This window comes from Lutjanus erythropterus, chromosome 7, assembly GCF_056507025.1.
Source record: "Lutjanus erythropterus isolate fLutEry1 chromosome 7, fLutEry1.hap2, whole genome shotgun sequence".
In the NCBI taxonomy this organism is placed as follows: domain Eukaryota; kingdom Metazoa; phylum Chordata; class Actinopteri; order Lutjaniformes; family Lutjanidae; genus Lutjanus; species Lutjanus erythropterus.
Genome location: NC_139323.1, coordinates 39,405,696 through 39,423,240, shown reverse-complemented (window position 1 = coordinate 39,423,240; position 17,545 = coordinate 39,405,696). Strand labels below are relative to the sequence as shown.

General features: G+C 40.4%; 1 protein-coding gene across 1 annotated transcript; it reads left to right on the top strand.

Moving 5' to 3' along the window:
* Positions 1 to 167: 167 nt before the first annotated feature.
* On the top strand, positions 168 to 11,568 carry LOC146324399 (uncharacterized). Its single transcript, XM_084723732.1, has 10 exons — positions 168 to 269; positions 2,243 to 3,987; positions 5,178 to 5,283; positions 5,843 to 5,990; positions 6,178 to 6,225; positions 6,324 to 6,401; positions 6,926 to 7,063; positions 8,466 to 8,549; positions 9,696 to 9,746; positions 10,075 to 11,568. The coding sequence occupies exons 2-10, from the start codon at positions 2,547 to 2,549 to the stop codon at positions 10,183 to 10,185; spliced, it is 2,205 nt and encodes a 734-aa protein (XP_084579858.1). The 5' UTR covers positions 168 to 269; positions 2,243 to 2,546; the 3' UTR covers positions 10,186 to 11,568.
* Positions 11,569 to 17,545: the final 5,977 nt, after the last annotated feature.

Here is a 17,545-nt window from a genome sequence, read left to right as displayed (position 1 = left end):
CAGTTTGCACAAATTAATTGTTTTATAAAGTGGATAAAATCTGTGTAGATAAAATAAGAGGAATTTACTTGGTTAGGCGTAAAGGAAGCTCATGCTTTGGGTTTAAATGATCATTCTCGCGAGATCATTTTGCGCATCTGAGGTTCCCTCCTAAACGCAACACAAAGCGGAGCCCGACGCCGTGACGCAATCAATGAGCGACGACAACTTGGATTGTTGTTTCTTCAAATCGTGGCTGGAAGAAACTCGTTTGTTATTTCACAGATAAGGTAGTGTATAATGACGTTTCTTCTCGCTGTTCGTCATGCTTTCGGGTTGTTCTTCGCATCACTTCAAGTACTGCTTTTCAGCTCCTTTATTGTCTTTAAACGCCTCCAACTTCCTTCTGAAAATGGAGGAAATGTGTGTAGTCGCTGCTTTGTGTCTTCCCCTGTTTTGACTGCAGCTAGCTTAGCTACCTCCATGGAAACGACTAACTTATGCAGAACTTTATAAAATGTGGTAATAGACTAAGTTAAATTATCTAATGGTACGGTATAGACTTATATGATATGGGTTATGTTCCAGTAGCGCGATGCCCAGTGTTTGATAACCGTAGCTAGCGCAGTTTTTATTAAACTTCGGAACTTAATTGATTGTAGGAATCTTAGCGGGCGCTGGTAAAGATGCTAATGACAAGCAAAGCTGTTAATGACTAATTTAACTACATACGCCACATATTTGCAGCTCAACACGCGTCAAATGTCGCTGCTATGTTGCTAACGCCAGCTAACGTTGCTAACGTGTCTAGATGAAACAACAACTAGTTTAAAAGGAGACAGTTAGTTGTTGTTATGTAGTCATTTTGTGTGCTCACTTTTTGCACAAAGATGTCACCTCTATGCAAAAAGTGAGTTAATTTCAAGCTACAAATAAACGAATCACACATTATATCCGAAAAGTGATCCACCTGTTAATTAAAGATAACATTTAACTCAATCAGTCAATATCGTCCCCACCCGAATGAGCAATTCATTCAAGGGACACATCCTTTTAAATAATATACATCGCTTTTTTGTTTTTTTGTTTTTTTACTGTTTTCAGTTCCGTTTACCTTCAGACCCAGAGTCAATTAAAAGAAAAATATGCAACACTAATAAGACACAACACATACATTTAAATAAACCATTGCCACTTTAAATAAAGACAGCTATACCAGTGCTTCCACTGGGGGTCATTGGTATTGTACAACAGTAAAACTAGAACTGATGCATGTTGATTGAGCACAATAATAGAGAATTCTGAGAATCATACATGTTGTAGAAGTTGGTTTCACTTTTTTTAACTTAAGCAGGCCTGTCTTCGTAGTGACCAGCGGAGAAATGGAATAGTGACAGCGTCATCTGAGGACAAAGCCTTGACATGTTGTAGATTTCACCTGGGCATGAGGACATGATTGACATCACAAGCTGTCCTCAAAACAAGTAGTAAAATTTACTACAAGACAGAATTGAGATCATTCCAGTGGTCTTGCACAGTGTAGTTGATAGTAAAGCTGGCATGGTACCAGTTGTAACGATAAATTTAAATACAATACTAGCTTAAGAACAAAAACAGAAAAACAAAAAAAAGACAACATGATACTCAATAGCTCTTTTGGTACCATGGCAAAAAGAAAATAGTCCTAGGCACACATAATAGGGTATTTTTCCCCTTTTTTGAAATTAAGAACCTGCACACAGCGCTGGTATAGATAAAGTCACTGAACACTGTCTGGTTTTGGTATGTTGCAAGGCAAATGTCAGTCAGGACAGTGAAGACTGAACTGGGGTCTTGAATGAGGATTTAGATCTTTTTTATATATAGCTCTGGTATTTTAATTAATGGATATTGTAACATTTTAAACATGTAGTATTGAAAAAGTTTTGAAGAATCAATAATTTTGACAACCCAGACAGAAATCAGAATGAACATCCAATGCTGAATTTTAGTTTTATTTCCTCCAAGATTATTTAAATCTCACTGGCAGTAGAAATACTGAATGTCTGAACTATCATCTTAAAAAAAGTATGCAGTCATGGAGGAATGCCTTGGTCTGCTGTGTTTTTCTTTGTATTATTGACAATACATGTATTATTGTATTATTGACACTTTTGGGGAGAAGCCTGAGTCATGTCTTGCACATTTAAAACAAAAAATGTGATATAATTAAATGAAATAATGAATGAACTTTTCTCTCTCGCTGTTTCTTCCTCTCTGTTAGGAGACCATGGTGGTGTTATGATCCCACTCAGAGTCTACCCATTACTGATGAACACGCAACACCTGCCATGTTCTAGTCTGCTGTCGTATCAATAACCTCCATGGTGGGAGAGGCTTGAGAACGTTTTTTTTTTTCTATAGCGTGAAAGTATTTTACAGAAGAATATCTGGAGGGAAGGGCCAGGATAAAAACCACAGAAAAAGCAAACCACAACAGCCAAGTCAAGAGGACCAACGGGGAGGAGAGGACAGGAGTGCGGACAGGGGGTGTTGGGGATGGGGTTGGAGAGCCAAAGGAGGACGTCATGGTTCACAGCGGCTCTGCATCCCCAATGAAAACAACACCGTCAGCATCACCTCACTTAACTGTTCCTGCTACAACAGCTCCTCTGGTGCCCCCTCCTGGAGATACTACAGATCAGGACCTAACCCAGACCCCTGCCAAATTCCTCACCGCAGACTTTACCTCCAACTCAGACTTGACCCAGCCCTCCACTCCGACTTCCGCTGATGCCGAACCACCTGTTGTAACCCCGGGAAAAGCACTTGCTACCAACACAAACCCAACATCAGCACCAACTCCAGCTCAGGGCCCAGTCAATGGCCGTACATCAGGCAGGAAGAGGACTCCTAAGGCCTGTGACTGCTGTGGTCCTAACAGTGCAGGACATAATGTTAGAACCCCGGGCAGAGGGAGGGCAAGGGGAAGAGGGAGAGGACGCGGGAGGGGAGGCGTGGGTGAGCTCTTGGACACCCCAAAAAGGAAAGTTGGCGGCCAGCTGCCACATATCAAGAGTTTTGATTTTACCAAGGAGAAGGTAGAGGAAGCAGAGGAGGAAGATGACAGATCTGACAAGGTGCAAACGACTGTAGTGGTGGCTGATACTCAGTCACAAACACCTGTTGCCCTTCCTGTCACAGCCTCCCTGCAGGATGGACCAGTAAGGAACCATGCTGCTCACGAAAAACAGGAGGACAACTCAATAGAGGTGTTAGGGGTGGCTAGTGCAGGAGACAGCGGGGACATGGAGATGAGATTGTCAGGAGTAGCAGGCAGGGGAGCACTAGTGGTTAGAGGTAGGGGGAGGGGAAGGGGGGGAGCGACGTCTGCAACAAAAATGGAAGTAGACGGTGGAGTAAAGAGGGGAGGTTTAGGTGGTGTTGTCATCAGTAACACCTACACCCTACCTCGATTAGTGTTTGTGCAGAGGCAGGGGACAAATAAAGATGCAGAGATGAACTATGGAGTCCAGACGGACCCCGGCTTAGTTAAATCTCCATGTGGAAACGGAGACACTGTGAACCTGTCTGACACCGAACCTGAAGAGGAGTCCAAGGAGGACAATATGATCATGAGCGGAATGGAAAATGGGCCTGCCTCAAGGTTAGGATCTCCCCAGGACCTCGACTCTGAGATGGAGGTGGACCAGACTCCTGACAGAACAGACTCTGCGACAGTAACTCTGTCCAATGGAAACATCGCCTCGCCAACAGATGAGGACCACCACTCCACATCTATGGAGGTGGAGGCCTCTCATCCCGCTACAGCTGCTCCTCCATCCCAGGGCCCCATCACGGTATCGAGCACTCAGCACCTCTGGGCATTAAGAGACCACAGGCTGTACTGTCAGCCTGGAACCTGGGAACAGGAGATGGAGGAAGTGTCGGGCAAAGATGGAGGAGAGACGGATGGAAAGACACAGGATGAGGAAGAAAGCCGGGAGCAGCTGACTGATATGATCCACGGTAAGATATGTTTTTATCATTGTACAGTGGAAGTTATTTCTCTTGCTGATTACCATATCATTGGTATTACTATATTTTAAGAATAAAACCATTTCATGATAAACAGATAAAATTTCTGACATTTTCAGCACATTTTAACAAGGATACTAAAAACCTTGATCATTTTGGTCACGATAATCATGACATGAAATTTTCATCTCTAGTATATTTAACACGTTGGTAAAAACAAATGAAACGGACAGCTCTGCTATTTACTAATATACAATACAAAATACAGTACAGCACTTTCATACACTTCTCTAATTATTGTACTGTGTATAATTCAAATGTACTACTGTATAATACAGTCCGGTGCTTTTCATAGAATATAGCTCACTATAGTTTGGCTGCAGCATCTCAGTGGCTCATTTTCAGCAGTTTGTCATAAACTTTAAGGAGACTACGTCTGAGTCTGTCATGATTTCAGTGTGCAGCAGCAGCCTTGGAAGCAGATGAGTTACTCTGAGACAAAGTATCATGAGTGTAAAGAAAAGAAAAAACTGTAGTCATTAAGTTTTGTTTGTTATCATGTTTGAAAAGATCCAAAATGAACACCATAAACTGGCTACTTGATTATTTTAAGGGGATTATTCAAACAGTATTTACACAGGGATGATTCTGTCCCAAGCTGTTTAATCCTAATAAGTGGTTATGGTGATCATATAAGCAGTTTCCACTGTGTTCTCCTTCATGACCATAGTCTTCATCGTCTCTGTTTGTTAAAATGAAGCCTGGTAAATCATTGATCTTTTTACACAAACTGACAGAAGTAAGTGTTGAGTCTTTCTGTCATATGACATCCATAAAACAAATGGCCTCGTCCTTGAAACGTTTATACACACAGATTTAATCTAAACTTGTGTGTATACAAGAACAGTTGTGGGATGTTTTCTTATTTCCAAAATAAGACCTGAATTTCCTGGTTAAAACCTAAATGCATGTGTGGCCAAGACAATTTTGATGCGGACAAATTCATGTTTTCAAAACCAAAGTCTGAGTTTTATCTGGGATGTATCTGTTTTAGAGATGAAGTGAAAAAAACAGGACTGCAGGTTTGACACAAACTGCTCATCTTGTCCAAACAACAACTTCTCTGTGTTGTTTAGATCTTAGATCAAATGATTCAGTGATATTGACTTCCTCTCCTTCAGAGTTTCTGGAGAGCTTCTACATGAAATACGGCGGTTTCATTCCTCTCAGTGAGGCCGATGTCCTGGAATACCTGAAAAAGAAAGGCAACACTGACCTCAGCAACAGGTTCGTACGCACACACACTAAGTTATACTATTTGCAGGTGTATTTAGATGTTTTAGGTGGGACGTCCTCCTGTCCTGACATTTTGTCAAGAAATGGCGTTCAGTTAGCTGACCCATCTGCCTGCACACAGAGCAGCTGTGAATCAGGGTGTGGGTTAGTACATTGCAATGACAGATGGATAAATTGTATGCAGTGTGTGGATTGTGTTTCATAGATGATCTGGCAACTTGGCTGGTGTCAGAGAAACATACACATGGATCTGTGTATTACTTGTATGGAAAATATTGGAGGAGAAACAACAAAATGGGAGGGAGGAGATGGCCTTGAAATACAGGAGAATGCTGGAAAAAATGAGAGTGTTGGCAGGTCTGTGCACACACAGAATCTGCTTTCAATGTTTGAGCCTTTTATTTCTCTGCTTTCGGCCGCAGTCTTTCAATCCAGTGATACACGTGGATCACATACATGCTAAAACAAGATAAATATATAAGCCATATACAGTGTTGTGTTGTTGTGTAAAGTTTCTCCTACATTTCTGCTTTCAATGTTTTACTTTCAGGGGACTGGACATCAAAAGGGAGATGACTCGGTACAGGGCGGGGCTGGCCTCTGCTCCAATTGCGGGCTTCATGGTGACGTATAACAAACACACCCTGGGCCTGGAGGACCTTGGCACGCTGGAGGAACAGAACTGGCTTAATGACCAGGTACACAAGGGTGAAGGGTTAAACATCTGCAGGACATTATTCTTACTGCCATCACACATCTTCTCACTCTGTGCAGCACTCTAAGACTTTAAAATCTAAATCCAGCAATAATGAAGAGGAAGAATAAATATCACACTTGTTGTTTCAGTGATGTTGTTTTATATTGAAACTTCTCTCTTTGTCTCAGATTATCAACATGTATGGGGAACTTATCATGGAGGCGACACAACATAAAGTAAGTAAGGGTGTGTTTGTAGGCTTTCTAAAGTATAAAAAGAACTCAATGTTTGAAAGTTTGACTGTAATGTGTTTTATTATTTGTCTCTTTCTCAGGTTCATTTTTTTAACAGCTTTTTCCACAAGCAGCTGGTTGCCAAGGGTTACGACGGTGTGAAGAGGTGGACTAAAAAAGTATGAAGGAAGTTTTTCCAGTTTTCAGTTGTTTCGACAGTATCGCTAATAGCTGGACCTTTATGTCACAATTAAACTTTCATGTCTGGCTTTTAATTTGCCTCTCGGAGTCAGGGCAGACAGCAGCAGTTGTTAAGCTGCTGCACAAAACTAGATTTCACTGCCAACCTTTTTCTTTTGTGTGGTCTGGTTGCCACCGTTGGCAACCACAGTGCGTTAACCACATAAAATAAAAGTATGTTGTGTGAAATATGCTCAGTTATTCTTCAAACCACTGTTTCCAACCAGCTGTGAAAGTGAAGGAGGTAAAAAAAAGTTGTCTTGTGTCAAACAGAAATGCTGATTAAACATGTTTGTCCTGTAGTTTGCGGCCTTTGGAAGGTCTTTGGCACATATAAAACAATTATTTCCTCGTTCCTGATGATCTGACTTGTATTTTGAGCAGTTGATTAACCTGTAAACCTGCAGCATTTTGTATCTCAGATATTTAATTAGCTTGTCTGTTAATTTGTTAATTATTTCAGGTTGACCTGTTCTCCAAGTGGCTGTTGCTAATTCCCATCCATTTAGAAATCCACTGGTCTCTTGTCACGGTCACTATGGCAACCAAAACCATCAGTTACTACGACAGCCAAGGCATCGTCTTCAGACACACCACAGATGTGAGTGCCTCTTTTAGGTCGTAGTTTATTGTTTGAGAATTTTTGGATGATGATGATGATGATGAATCTCTGCTGAACCAATGAGAACCGATGAGCTTTTCTGCTCTTCATCTCTGTGACATGAGTAGTTGTTTTCTCAGTTTGCAGATTGTCAGAATGTGCCGGTGGTTTCTATAGAAATACAGGTTTTTCATCATCAGGCTTTCATGAACCAGAAGGTCGTTTGATAATGAATTAATGCATACATTTTTAAAAGATGTTTTTTTGTTGACTTGTTTGATTCTAATTGCTTGAAAAAGGTTCAGTACTTAATAAATGTCACAGAAGAGTTTTGACTTTAGTCCTTATACCATTACTGTGCTATAAAATTCCCCACAGCTGCTGTCAAATTAAATCTGCGAGCAGCAAAGTCTTGAGTTCGAGTTCCACTCCATCAGAATAATTGGCTATTAGCACGTATGTGGCATTTTGGACAGCTGTACAAAATTAAGCCATTTTTTATTCACAAAGGAGCCACTTTTTGTGGAAGGAAAGCACGAAAATCAGTTGATTGGATACCAGCCCTTACAACCTGATCCAAGACAGCGAGCAGCGTGTTGCTGCAACGGACTCGACAGATTCATAGAAAATGTTGCACAGTGGCTTTAAGCCCGTTGTGTTGTAAAGCACATTGTTTGATATTTCAGTTCTGAAGTCAGTTGGCATGCAGTTCCAGTTATGTTGGACTGTTTGACACCAAACTATGTGTTTGTTGAAAATGTTTGATGAGGCATTGGATCTTTACAGCATGATAGCATTACAGAGGAAATGTGGAATAGTATTAAACTGATTAATAGGTCGGCTGATTGATCAGGCAGATTATCTGGCTTTTTGAGATAATCTGCATCATCTGATGCCTACGCTCATGAGGTTAGTGGACAGAATATGTCTGCAGACATATTTCCTGTGTTATCAGTCCCCATTTGTATGTTTTGGGAAATAGATTTAAAAAAAAGTTAGTTTCAAGCCCTGTTTTTTAACTCTCATGCTGCTGTGAATCTTTGCCTAGATTTCTTCAGTCAGCATCGTCTTTTCTAAATGTTTCTCTTATCCTAAATGACACCAAAGCTACTCTAAAACAGTTGCTAGCATTAAATAAATATTCATATCACTTCTGACAGACTAAAATTCAACCTACATGTTACCGGCTAAGATAACCGTGTTTGTTAATGGAATTATACATGACTTTTCTTTGATCTGATATCATAATTACATATCAGCCATTGGCAGCCCTGCTCTCTACATATCAGCATCAATATTGAAAAGCCCACAACAGATGACCACTGATGTGGAAATGCTGAAATTGTTGCTGCTTGTTGCGCGACTGTATCTTAACTGTGTCTCCTGTGTGCTTCCCTATCAGAATATTATGAAGTACCTTCTGTCTGAAGCCAAAGAGAAAAAACAGACTGCTTTCCAGAAAGGCTGGAAGATAACCATCATCAAGGTAACCATGACTGCAAAGCTCATGTTGAGTTCACCTCGTCTGCAGGGCAAATGAGCAACCAAACACGTTTTCTGAAGTCCTTATTTCTGTTTTTGGATGCGGGGGGGGGGTACTTTTGATCAGCATGTGTACCCTGAACAATACATTAAAATACTGTCACATTGTCTTTTTACTATTAACTATGTGACCATCTGTAATATAGTTGCATGTATGCACAGTAAATACACACATATAGGGTCAGTTTCACAGACAAGGCTTGGATTAACCAACAGTTGGTCTAAATATGTACTAGTTAAACAGGAACATTTAAGTAGCCTTCATGAACGTGGCTTAAATTTGCCACAAACACCACAAAAAGAATTTGTGTCAAACCATCTACTTATTGAAACTCGTCTGGCATCTTTAATGAATATGCCTTGCTTTGCATATTGGTCTTCATTTAGATCAGAGCTGCCCAAAGTGGTGCAAGCTGGTCCTCCATGAGGTTCAGTTTGGCCTGCCAGATGTTTCTGGCTAAAACATTCGTTTACAAAAAATCTAATAGAAATAATTATTTATGCTGTTTTATTTTGAGTAGCCATGCCCCATGTACTGAGACTGTCTCACCTGTCCTCTTTATCTTTGGCCTTCTGTCCAATAAAGGCAAAAGGCAAAAAAAACTTAAAGTCTTTTAACATGTAGGGTCCACGTAATCTGAGCGTGGCAGACAGAGTAAGACTTTGTGCAGGATGTCGGTCTGTTAAAGGAACATGGGATGTTTGTACCATTTTGAGTTTCAGTTTTGACATCCAAGGGAAAAGGTTTGGGCACCTGTGATTTAGATATTCCAAGTAGTCCATGCTCCCTCACAAACATCATGAAGTACAAGTTAAACCTGCCTCTTTGCTAAGCTTCAGGTTAGCCCTAGAGAAGCTAATCCTCCCTTTTGCGGTCATTTTAGTTTAATCCAGATGAGACTAAATCTACGGCTATTTTAAATTAAACATATACAAGTCGCTTAAGACAGTTTAAGCAAGCGTTTTAGTCTGGGACTAGGCTTAAGTGTTGTCTGTGAAATTGTCCTGTAGAGACTTAAACTGTTCAGTCCAGAAGCTTTAACAGAGACATCTTTTGTCCCTGCTTCACTCTGACTTGTTGACTCGACAGGGTATTCCTCAGCAGAAAAACGACAGCGACTGTGGAGTTTTTGTCCTCGAGGTGAGACATTCTTTCCTGCCTCTTCAGCTGTCCTCTTGTCCTTCATTTATCACCCATTTCTTTTATTTCTTCTCCTCATCTCCTGTCCCTGTCCCTCCCTCTTCCTGTTCTGTCTTTTATTTGGCAGAAAAAGAAATGAAGTGGAGCTGTGTCTCCAGTGTCTTTCCTGCCCCAGGTCTCTACACAAAATTGATCTTAGTCCAGGTCTCCGGGGGGGGGGGGGTGAAAGACACTGGAGAGAAGCTCCTGTTTTTGTCTGCATTTAATATGGAGTCCTAGCTGCAGATTATTCTCTCTCACTGCTCGTCTTTCTGTCTCACTCTGTCAGTACTGCCGCTGTCTCTCAGTGAAGAAGCCTCTGCTCTTCAGTCAGGAGGACATGCCTCGCATCCGTAAGAGAATCTACAAGGAGCTGTGTGACTGTCGCCTCAACGACTGAACGGCTGAATAACAGCCGCTCGCACTCACTCACTGACTGACTGCTTGCTGGGTTACATGAGACGGTCTGTCCAAGTCTGCCTGTCAGCCTGTTTCACGGACAGCCTGTTACATAAGCTAACGTATTCCAGGGAGCCCTGCCTGCCTGTTTGACTGACAGCAGTGGTTGGTCACTTGGACTTCTGCTCAATAACGGTCTGTAGCTAAACAGATTTTTACATGCAAAGAACTACTGACGTGGCCCCCCTACTGACCCCCACCCAGAAAATGCTGGACCTGGACCCATCAGGTTGTTTTTGCGTTCTACTTTTACCATCCCCAGCGGATTTCAACCAAACGGCCACACAGCCGCCTTCATGGACACAGAGGAGCTCTGACTCGGACTGAGGACACAGGCGTCGGACCAGCCTGGACCAACGGGATGGACCTTTCATCCCAAACGGAGTGGCCTTACCTCCTGCACGGCCATTTTAACCTGAATGACATTTTTAACTGTTTATTTTACAGCAGTGTCATGCTTACAGTCATAATGCGTGTTTTCTATTGTGTTAATAATGCAAGGATGTTCGATTCAGTGGACCAACCGTTCACTTAAAACTTGAAGGTTTGAGTCAGTTATGTTCTCTCGGACTACAGATATTTGCACGGTTAGAGGCCTATCCATTGAAGAGTCTAGAATATCAACTGAATGTACTGATCCCTGTTCTTCCTGGCTGCCTCGCAGGGTGGAGACCGAGCGCCGTACAGGCTAGTGTCACATTATGGCTGTTCAAACAGGGATATCATTTTTCAAGTTTTTGTTTGAAGTATCAGGTTTTCGACACCTTACTCCAAATAATTTCTTACTAAAATTCCACCACATTATTTCCTGCTTTTTTTTGTTGTTGTTTTGTTGTGATCACACCTTTACGGTAGGTTTTGCACAAGCAACTTCCAGCCATTTCAGCTGAAAGCCACTGTTTGATCGTTCTTTACATCTGAATCCATCGATTTGAGTTGACAAAACGCTTCTCTCACTGGTTGGTTATTTTCATTTTGAGCTGTACAGCTAGCTGCTGATGTGAGGACCACCATTTTTGATTTTTAGCCAAGCAGTTTCTCTATGTTGACTTTATACTGTTGAGGCCTACTGCTTCATGTGGATGCATTAATAACACAGGTGCAGAAAGTCGTGGTCTCTTAACAGAGAAACCAGTGGACCTCAGATATTTTGATTAAACCTTCTGTCCAACCTGGATTTTGTTGTTATATTCACTTATATGTATTTACAGATTGTATTGTACTTTTACTGGCCTACTACTGTACATGCGCGCTTTGGCTAAAAACCACAATTGTTTCTGAACTGTTTTTATTGTTGTTATTAAAAGGCCAATACTGCTGGGAATTCTGTTGTAGCTTTTCTGCAAATGCACCGGTGTGATTAACAAAATCACTAAAATCCCTTCAAACCAAGTCGCATATGCACAGACAGCCACGTTTATCCAGCACTGTTTTTACTTCTATCAGATGTCCTTGAGGTCCAGTAATGATTTTTTTTTTGTTAATTGTCCCCACCAAAAGTGAGGAGTTGATATGACTCTGATGTGGATAAAATATCAGTGGTGGAAGGACAGATATGATTTAAAGGTCCCTGCTGTCATCCACCTACTGAAAAGTGGGATATAAAGTGAAAATTTACTGTATGTTCCCCTAACTTTTATTGATCACAACTAAGTCCTCCTGATTATTGTTATGAGTTTTCTACATTAGTTTTAATGAAAACATCTAAAGAATCTAATTTGATGAACAGAAATTTTGAAGGACCAATGCACTGTATTTGTGGCCTAATGAACCACTGCATTACTACGTAATTACCAGAAGAGGGGGCCATATGTCAGCAGTTATCTTCTGTCCATGCTTTATTTAGTTAGCGTGTCCATCCAGAGCGCAGGCTAAGAAACATGTCAGTGGTCCTGCAGCTGTATTGAGTTTCAGTGTGTTGCTCAGGGGCACTTCACACACGAGAACTTGACCCACGCCTACACAGTGAGGGATGATCTATGTTAATATCATACCTAGAATTACACTGGCTTCCAAACTAGTTGACCTTTAAGTGCAGTTTTATGCAAATTGTGTGCATTATATAAAGGCAGGTTCATCATCTCAGCCTGTGGGGAGTGTTGTCTTCCAAAAACATAGGCAGCACGCCGTCTGTTCTAGACTTGACTCTTTGATTGGATTCAGCACTTTCAGTACTGTGCTGCTGTGAGGAGAGTCACTTAAGGGCTCAGAACACATTTGCACAGTCAACCTTTTCCATTATCAGTACCTTCATTTCCAGTGTGTGAGATGTACAGGCAGAATGTGGCAATAATATTCACAAGCATGTTTTCGTTAGTGTAAAATCACCTGAAAATAAGAAGTGTTGTATTTTCTTTTACCTTAGAATGAGCTGTTTATATCTAAAAAGGGAGTGAAGGTCACCCAATATGGATGAACCAAACACTGGCTTCTTGCAATCTGCAAACTCACTGCTGGATGCCACTACATCCTACACACTACGGTCGACCTGTTAGCAGTCTACCAACCGCTAACACTTGCCACAATGGACTCTAGCTGTGTTGCTAGCTAAGCTGTCAAAACTAAGACGACTACTACTGAAAACTATTTTGGGACTGTGGATAAAAACACAAGACCGAGAATAAGTTTATATGAGTTTACTTAAAGGATGAGTGTGAAGTGTAACTCATTTAGGATACTTAAAATAAATTTAAATGTGCCTAATTACCACTATCAATCTAAATGTGTATTTATCCAAGGGAAAGTGGTGGACTGATCAACCAACCAAAGTTTAAGAAATGAAGGTGGTTGGCTGTAACAGTGCAAAGCCAGTTTGGGTGTACAGTGGTATGGTGTCTCTCTCTTCTCCCACCAAATCTAATCCAGCTCTACACAGGCAGGTTAAGTGCTGTTGAGCCCTGCTTTATCTCTCTAATATGAGGAAACTATAATAGGATGAGCTGAAAAGAGGCAGGAGAAAACTGCACTTCCTGTCTGTGTGTGTGTGAGAGAGAGGAGGGGGGTAAATGTTGGCTGGGACTCACCCCACTTGCCTTTTAAAAACACATCCCTCTGGTGTATCTGATGCCTTTGTGTCTGGAGGCTTCAGCTTCATTGAAATTTGGGAGGGAAATTTGGTTTGCTGCCAGGAATAAAAATACTCAAAAAAAAAACCAACACATAAAACAAAATGTATTAAAATATCCCACAAATGGGACAATAAAAATAAAATATAACTCAAATAAATAACAGATCAGGGATAAAAAAAAGAAGCCACAACTACTGATAAATAAAACCCCTGCCACTAACTGATAACCCAGAGTTGCTCTTGTCTCATTGAAGCTTTAAAGCACAACAGTCCAAGTAGCCTAAAGTGCTACAGAGTAAAGTGCCAACAGCTTGGAACCAGCTCTCATTACATTAAAACATTCAGTCTGTTTGAAGAGTCTCTGGCTGCCTCGCATTTGTTTTGGGCACCATGAATCTGTAACCAGGGAATAGTTTCAGCAGTTCTTTAGATGACCATATATGCTAAAGGCATCGCAAAGAATTTAATGATTCCCCTCAGACAATCCTGCTCCGCTTCTCTCATAACAGAGCGTAGATACATCAGCTCCTTCAGGGCTGCTTTGATTGTTCTGACTGCTCCGTCTTTCTGTGCACTGTATATAGAAAAAAGTCTGAAAAGATGCTAATGATTAAACACTTTTTTTCTGAGGACTTGAGTATTTACAGTAACCAATAAGATTCAAATCCGACTGAAAATCTTAGTTCAAGCACAAACATAAGGCTGGAAAACTCAATTAACAGTAACTATGCAGGACTTTTTGAACTGTGGTTCCAAAAGTAAATTTCCCATCCAATCACTCCAATGACATTTAAAGACAATCATTTAATACAAAGTTTTAAGCCTGGAACTAAGAGAACCGACTACGAGATGCAAAGGTACAAGACTGTCTACATAATTAGTTTAAGAGTGAAGGAACTACTCATCCCATAAAACCCTGCAAATGATACCACTTAATCTTAATGAGCTTAATCTTTGACATTATTACCGTGCTTAAATTGTTAAATTTGTTATGTTAAATTGTTGTTGCAATATTTACTGCAGCATGATGATGACAATAACTGAGTCATGTAGTTTCATGTAGACTTAGCTAATGTTAGCTGCCTAACTAGCCAAACTAGCCTACAAATCTCAGTACAGTTCTATATGTCACACACTACAGTCTGACCTGTAGCGATTTCCAGCTCTTTAAGCACACTTGTCCTTATCTCTGGAAAAGAAACGCAGTATGTCAGAAAAAGAAATCATGTTTGCTCTATGGTAAACATAACACAAATCTTCAGTGAAACTCACTAGCTGTTCACAGGTTAACCAGAAAGTTGTGCACAGTTTTGCAAACTGTCTGTCTGTCTGTCTATAAATCAGTGCAGCACTTTAAATTTATGTCAGTTGTAAGAGCAGGACTGGAAAGATCACACACATGACAATTTCAAGAGGGGAAAAAAAAAAGAGTATAATAGATGTATTAACTCTCAGACAAAAACGATTCAGGTCGTCTGGCAGCTGCTTCAAACTAAACCCATCCAGTCAGATTATGTTATTACACCTATCATGAGTGCCTGTTGTGCGTGCTATTCCATCTGAGATTATTATGACTGAATTTAGACTGAATCTTGTTCCTGTACCTAAAGGTTTTCTGATTTCTGTGACAGCAGCTTTGTTCTCTGCATCCTGCTTTTCATTTGTTTGGAGCCCATGGACTACCTGCTCAGCGAGTGTCACATGGTCATTGATGTAGCCACACAACTCATCTGGCAGTTCATTAGACGAGTCTTGAAAGACGGAGCAGCCTGTACAGTCGAAGCAGGTCTGCAGGACATCTTGACTTGACGCCTCTACATTTTCTCTCCATTTAAAATGGTTCTTTTACAAAGGAAGAAGACCAGGTTTGTCTTACTCATACATGTCGCACGACCCTTGACAATTTTATTTATCACTTGGGCTGATGATGAATTTCTTAATTTCATTAGTTTAAAGGAAACTTTGCAACAGATGAGGAAAGGAAAGGGGAGGAAAGGGATTGGCATAAATAGCGAGATGGAGCGAAGTATGAAGTATGAAAAGAAGGATTTATTTTGGAGGGATTGAGATGAAGGTCAGAAAGGGAAGATAAAGCTCAGAGTAGGGGAAAGAAGCAGAGTTTGGATCTTATAAGGACATTGAGATGGGTATGGAAAGCACTGGAGGGGCTGGATTAAGAGTTGAGAGAGGGAGTTGGACAATTTTGAAGATCTGAGGAGGTGAGCGCCGCAGGAAGTATTCATTAATCACAGATATTAGCCAGCAAGCTAAACGTTGATAAGTCTTTGCAAGTAGTTACATAAAACATGGATGAGGCATAAGAAAGAAAAATTCAGACAGAAGGAGGTGAAACTTTTTTTCACTATAGTCTCTTTGCAAACCCCACTTACCACAATAAACTGTGACCTGCATATACTCGCTGACCATAAAGACAAACAACCACGAACGCACACAAATGTTTTGTTTTTTTTAAAGGACCAGTGCGTGGGATTTAGTGGCATCCATTGGGTGAGGTTGTATATTGCAGCTAACTGAACAGCACTCACCAAAGGTCGTCATTTTGTGTTGAAAAGGTGTGGGGAATGAAGGGCTCAGATGAAAAAAAAAAAAACAGTGCAGTGCAGTGTAATGGTCGGACAGGTGAGTCAAAGTCAGTAGTTACAGCTGGTTGGGAAAAATCCATCGCAACGCCATGACAGTGAATTGAACAATACTAGTATCATGGTAGAAACCACCAGTGCATGATGGTCAACCCACTGATAACAATATTCAGTATCAGTTCCCTAAAATATGATGAAATCGATGCAATGGTGGCCATCATGGAAGAGAACTTGCACCCTCTGTAGCTCATTTGAAGGTAACAAAAACACAACAGTTCTTATTTTCAGGTGATAGACATTAATGAAAACATAATTATGAGTATCATATTTAATTTCTGCCCTGTGAATCTTACACACTGAACTTAAATGCTCTGTTTGCTACCAATACATAACATACAACAAATTTAGACCATGTCAAAACTGTTGGTAAGATGAACAGCTGAAATAAATCAACACAACACATGAATACATGAAATGACAAACATGATATTGTAATCTCTAAATTGCATGAAAGGATTGGTTCATTACTTTGAAAGTCAGTCCTACCACAACAATAAGATGCCCATATGAAGAGTGAAGCAGGTTTTGCTTGCTGTTATCATTCTTCTTGTTCAGACCGGCCCTGAAGAGATCCAATCACAAAGCAATTTAAACATGATGAAGGACAAACTCCACAGTCCTCTAAAGAAAAAAAAAATGTTTGGTGCAAAAATACATTTTGATGCCAGCGTGAGGCTTCAGCCGTCTGCAAGAGTCGACTCAAGTGGATATCTCACACAGTTATGGTCTTTTTAGAGCAAAATTCCTTCTTTGTGTCACAACGTACTTTGCATCCACCCGAGCTCATTAAGAAAAAGTCTGTCCAGGGGAGATTTACACACTAAAAAGACTGTAACTTTGGAAGATATTCAGTCTTGACAGACTCATATTATCGTCAGATAAATTTGCACAGGATGAGGACTGTGGATATTCCACCCACTGAAATCTCATTATCAGAGAGAGATCTTTAAATGGACATTATGAACAGGAGGAATGATTTCAGCCAGCAAAACCAGCTTCACTCTTCATATGGGCACCTGACTATCGTTTTAAGACAGACTTCTATAATGTGAACTTATTCTTTAATATGTGCCAAAATATCCTGATCACAACAGGAATTATTACATTTCATATGTATCTTGAACAATCAGTCGGTCACAAAGAAATATCAAACACATTCACTTTATTTAATGAATAAAATGGGTGTCATAGAAACACAAGGCAGCAAAATGAGCCACACAAAATATGTATTAAACATTCATCTGTTTACATTGTTAATATTTTTTCTTCTAAACACATATATCTACCATATATGTCAAGTGAAGTATCAAAAAAAGAAAGTGACAAAATTTGCACTTTATTTGAAAGGGTGTGCATAAGACTGTTATTACACTGTCATAACATGACATGGCACCTGTCATGAACATGAAGTAATCTCTTTATGAATGTTTATAACCGTTGTCATAAAGTGTCAATAGGTGTTGACATTGCTTTCGATGTCTTTGTAATGACAGCTTATCATTAACCAAGACAACATAAACTGTCACATGTCATAGCAGGTCTAATTATCGACACTGTAATAACATTTAATGACA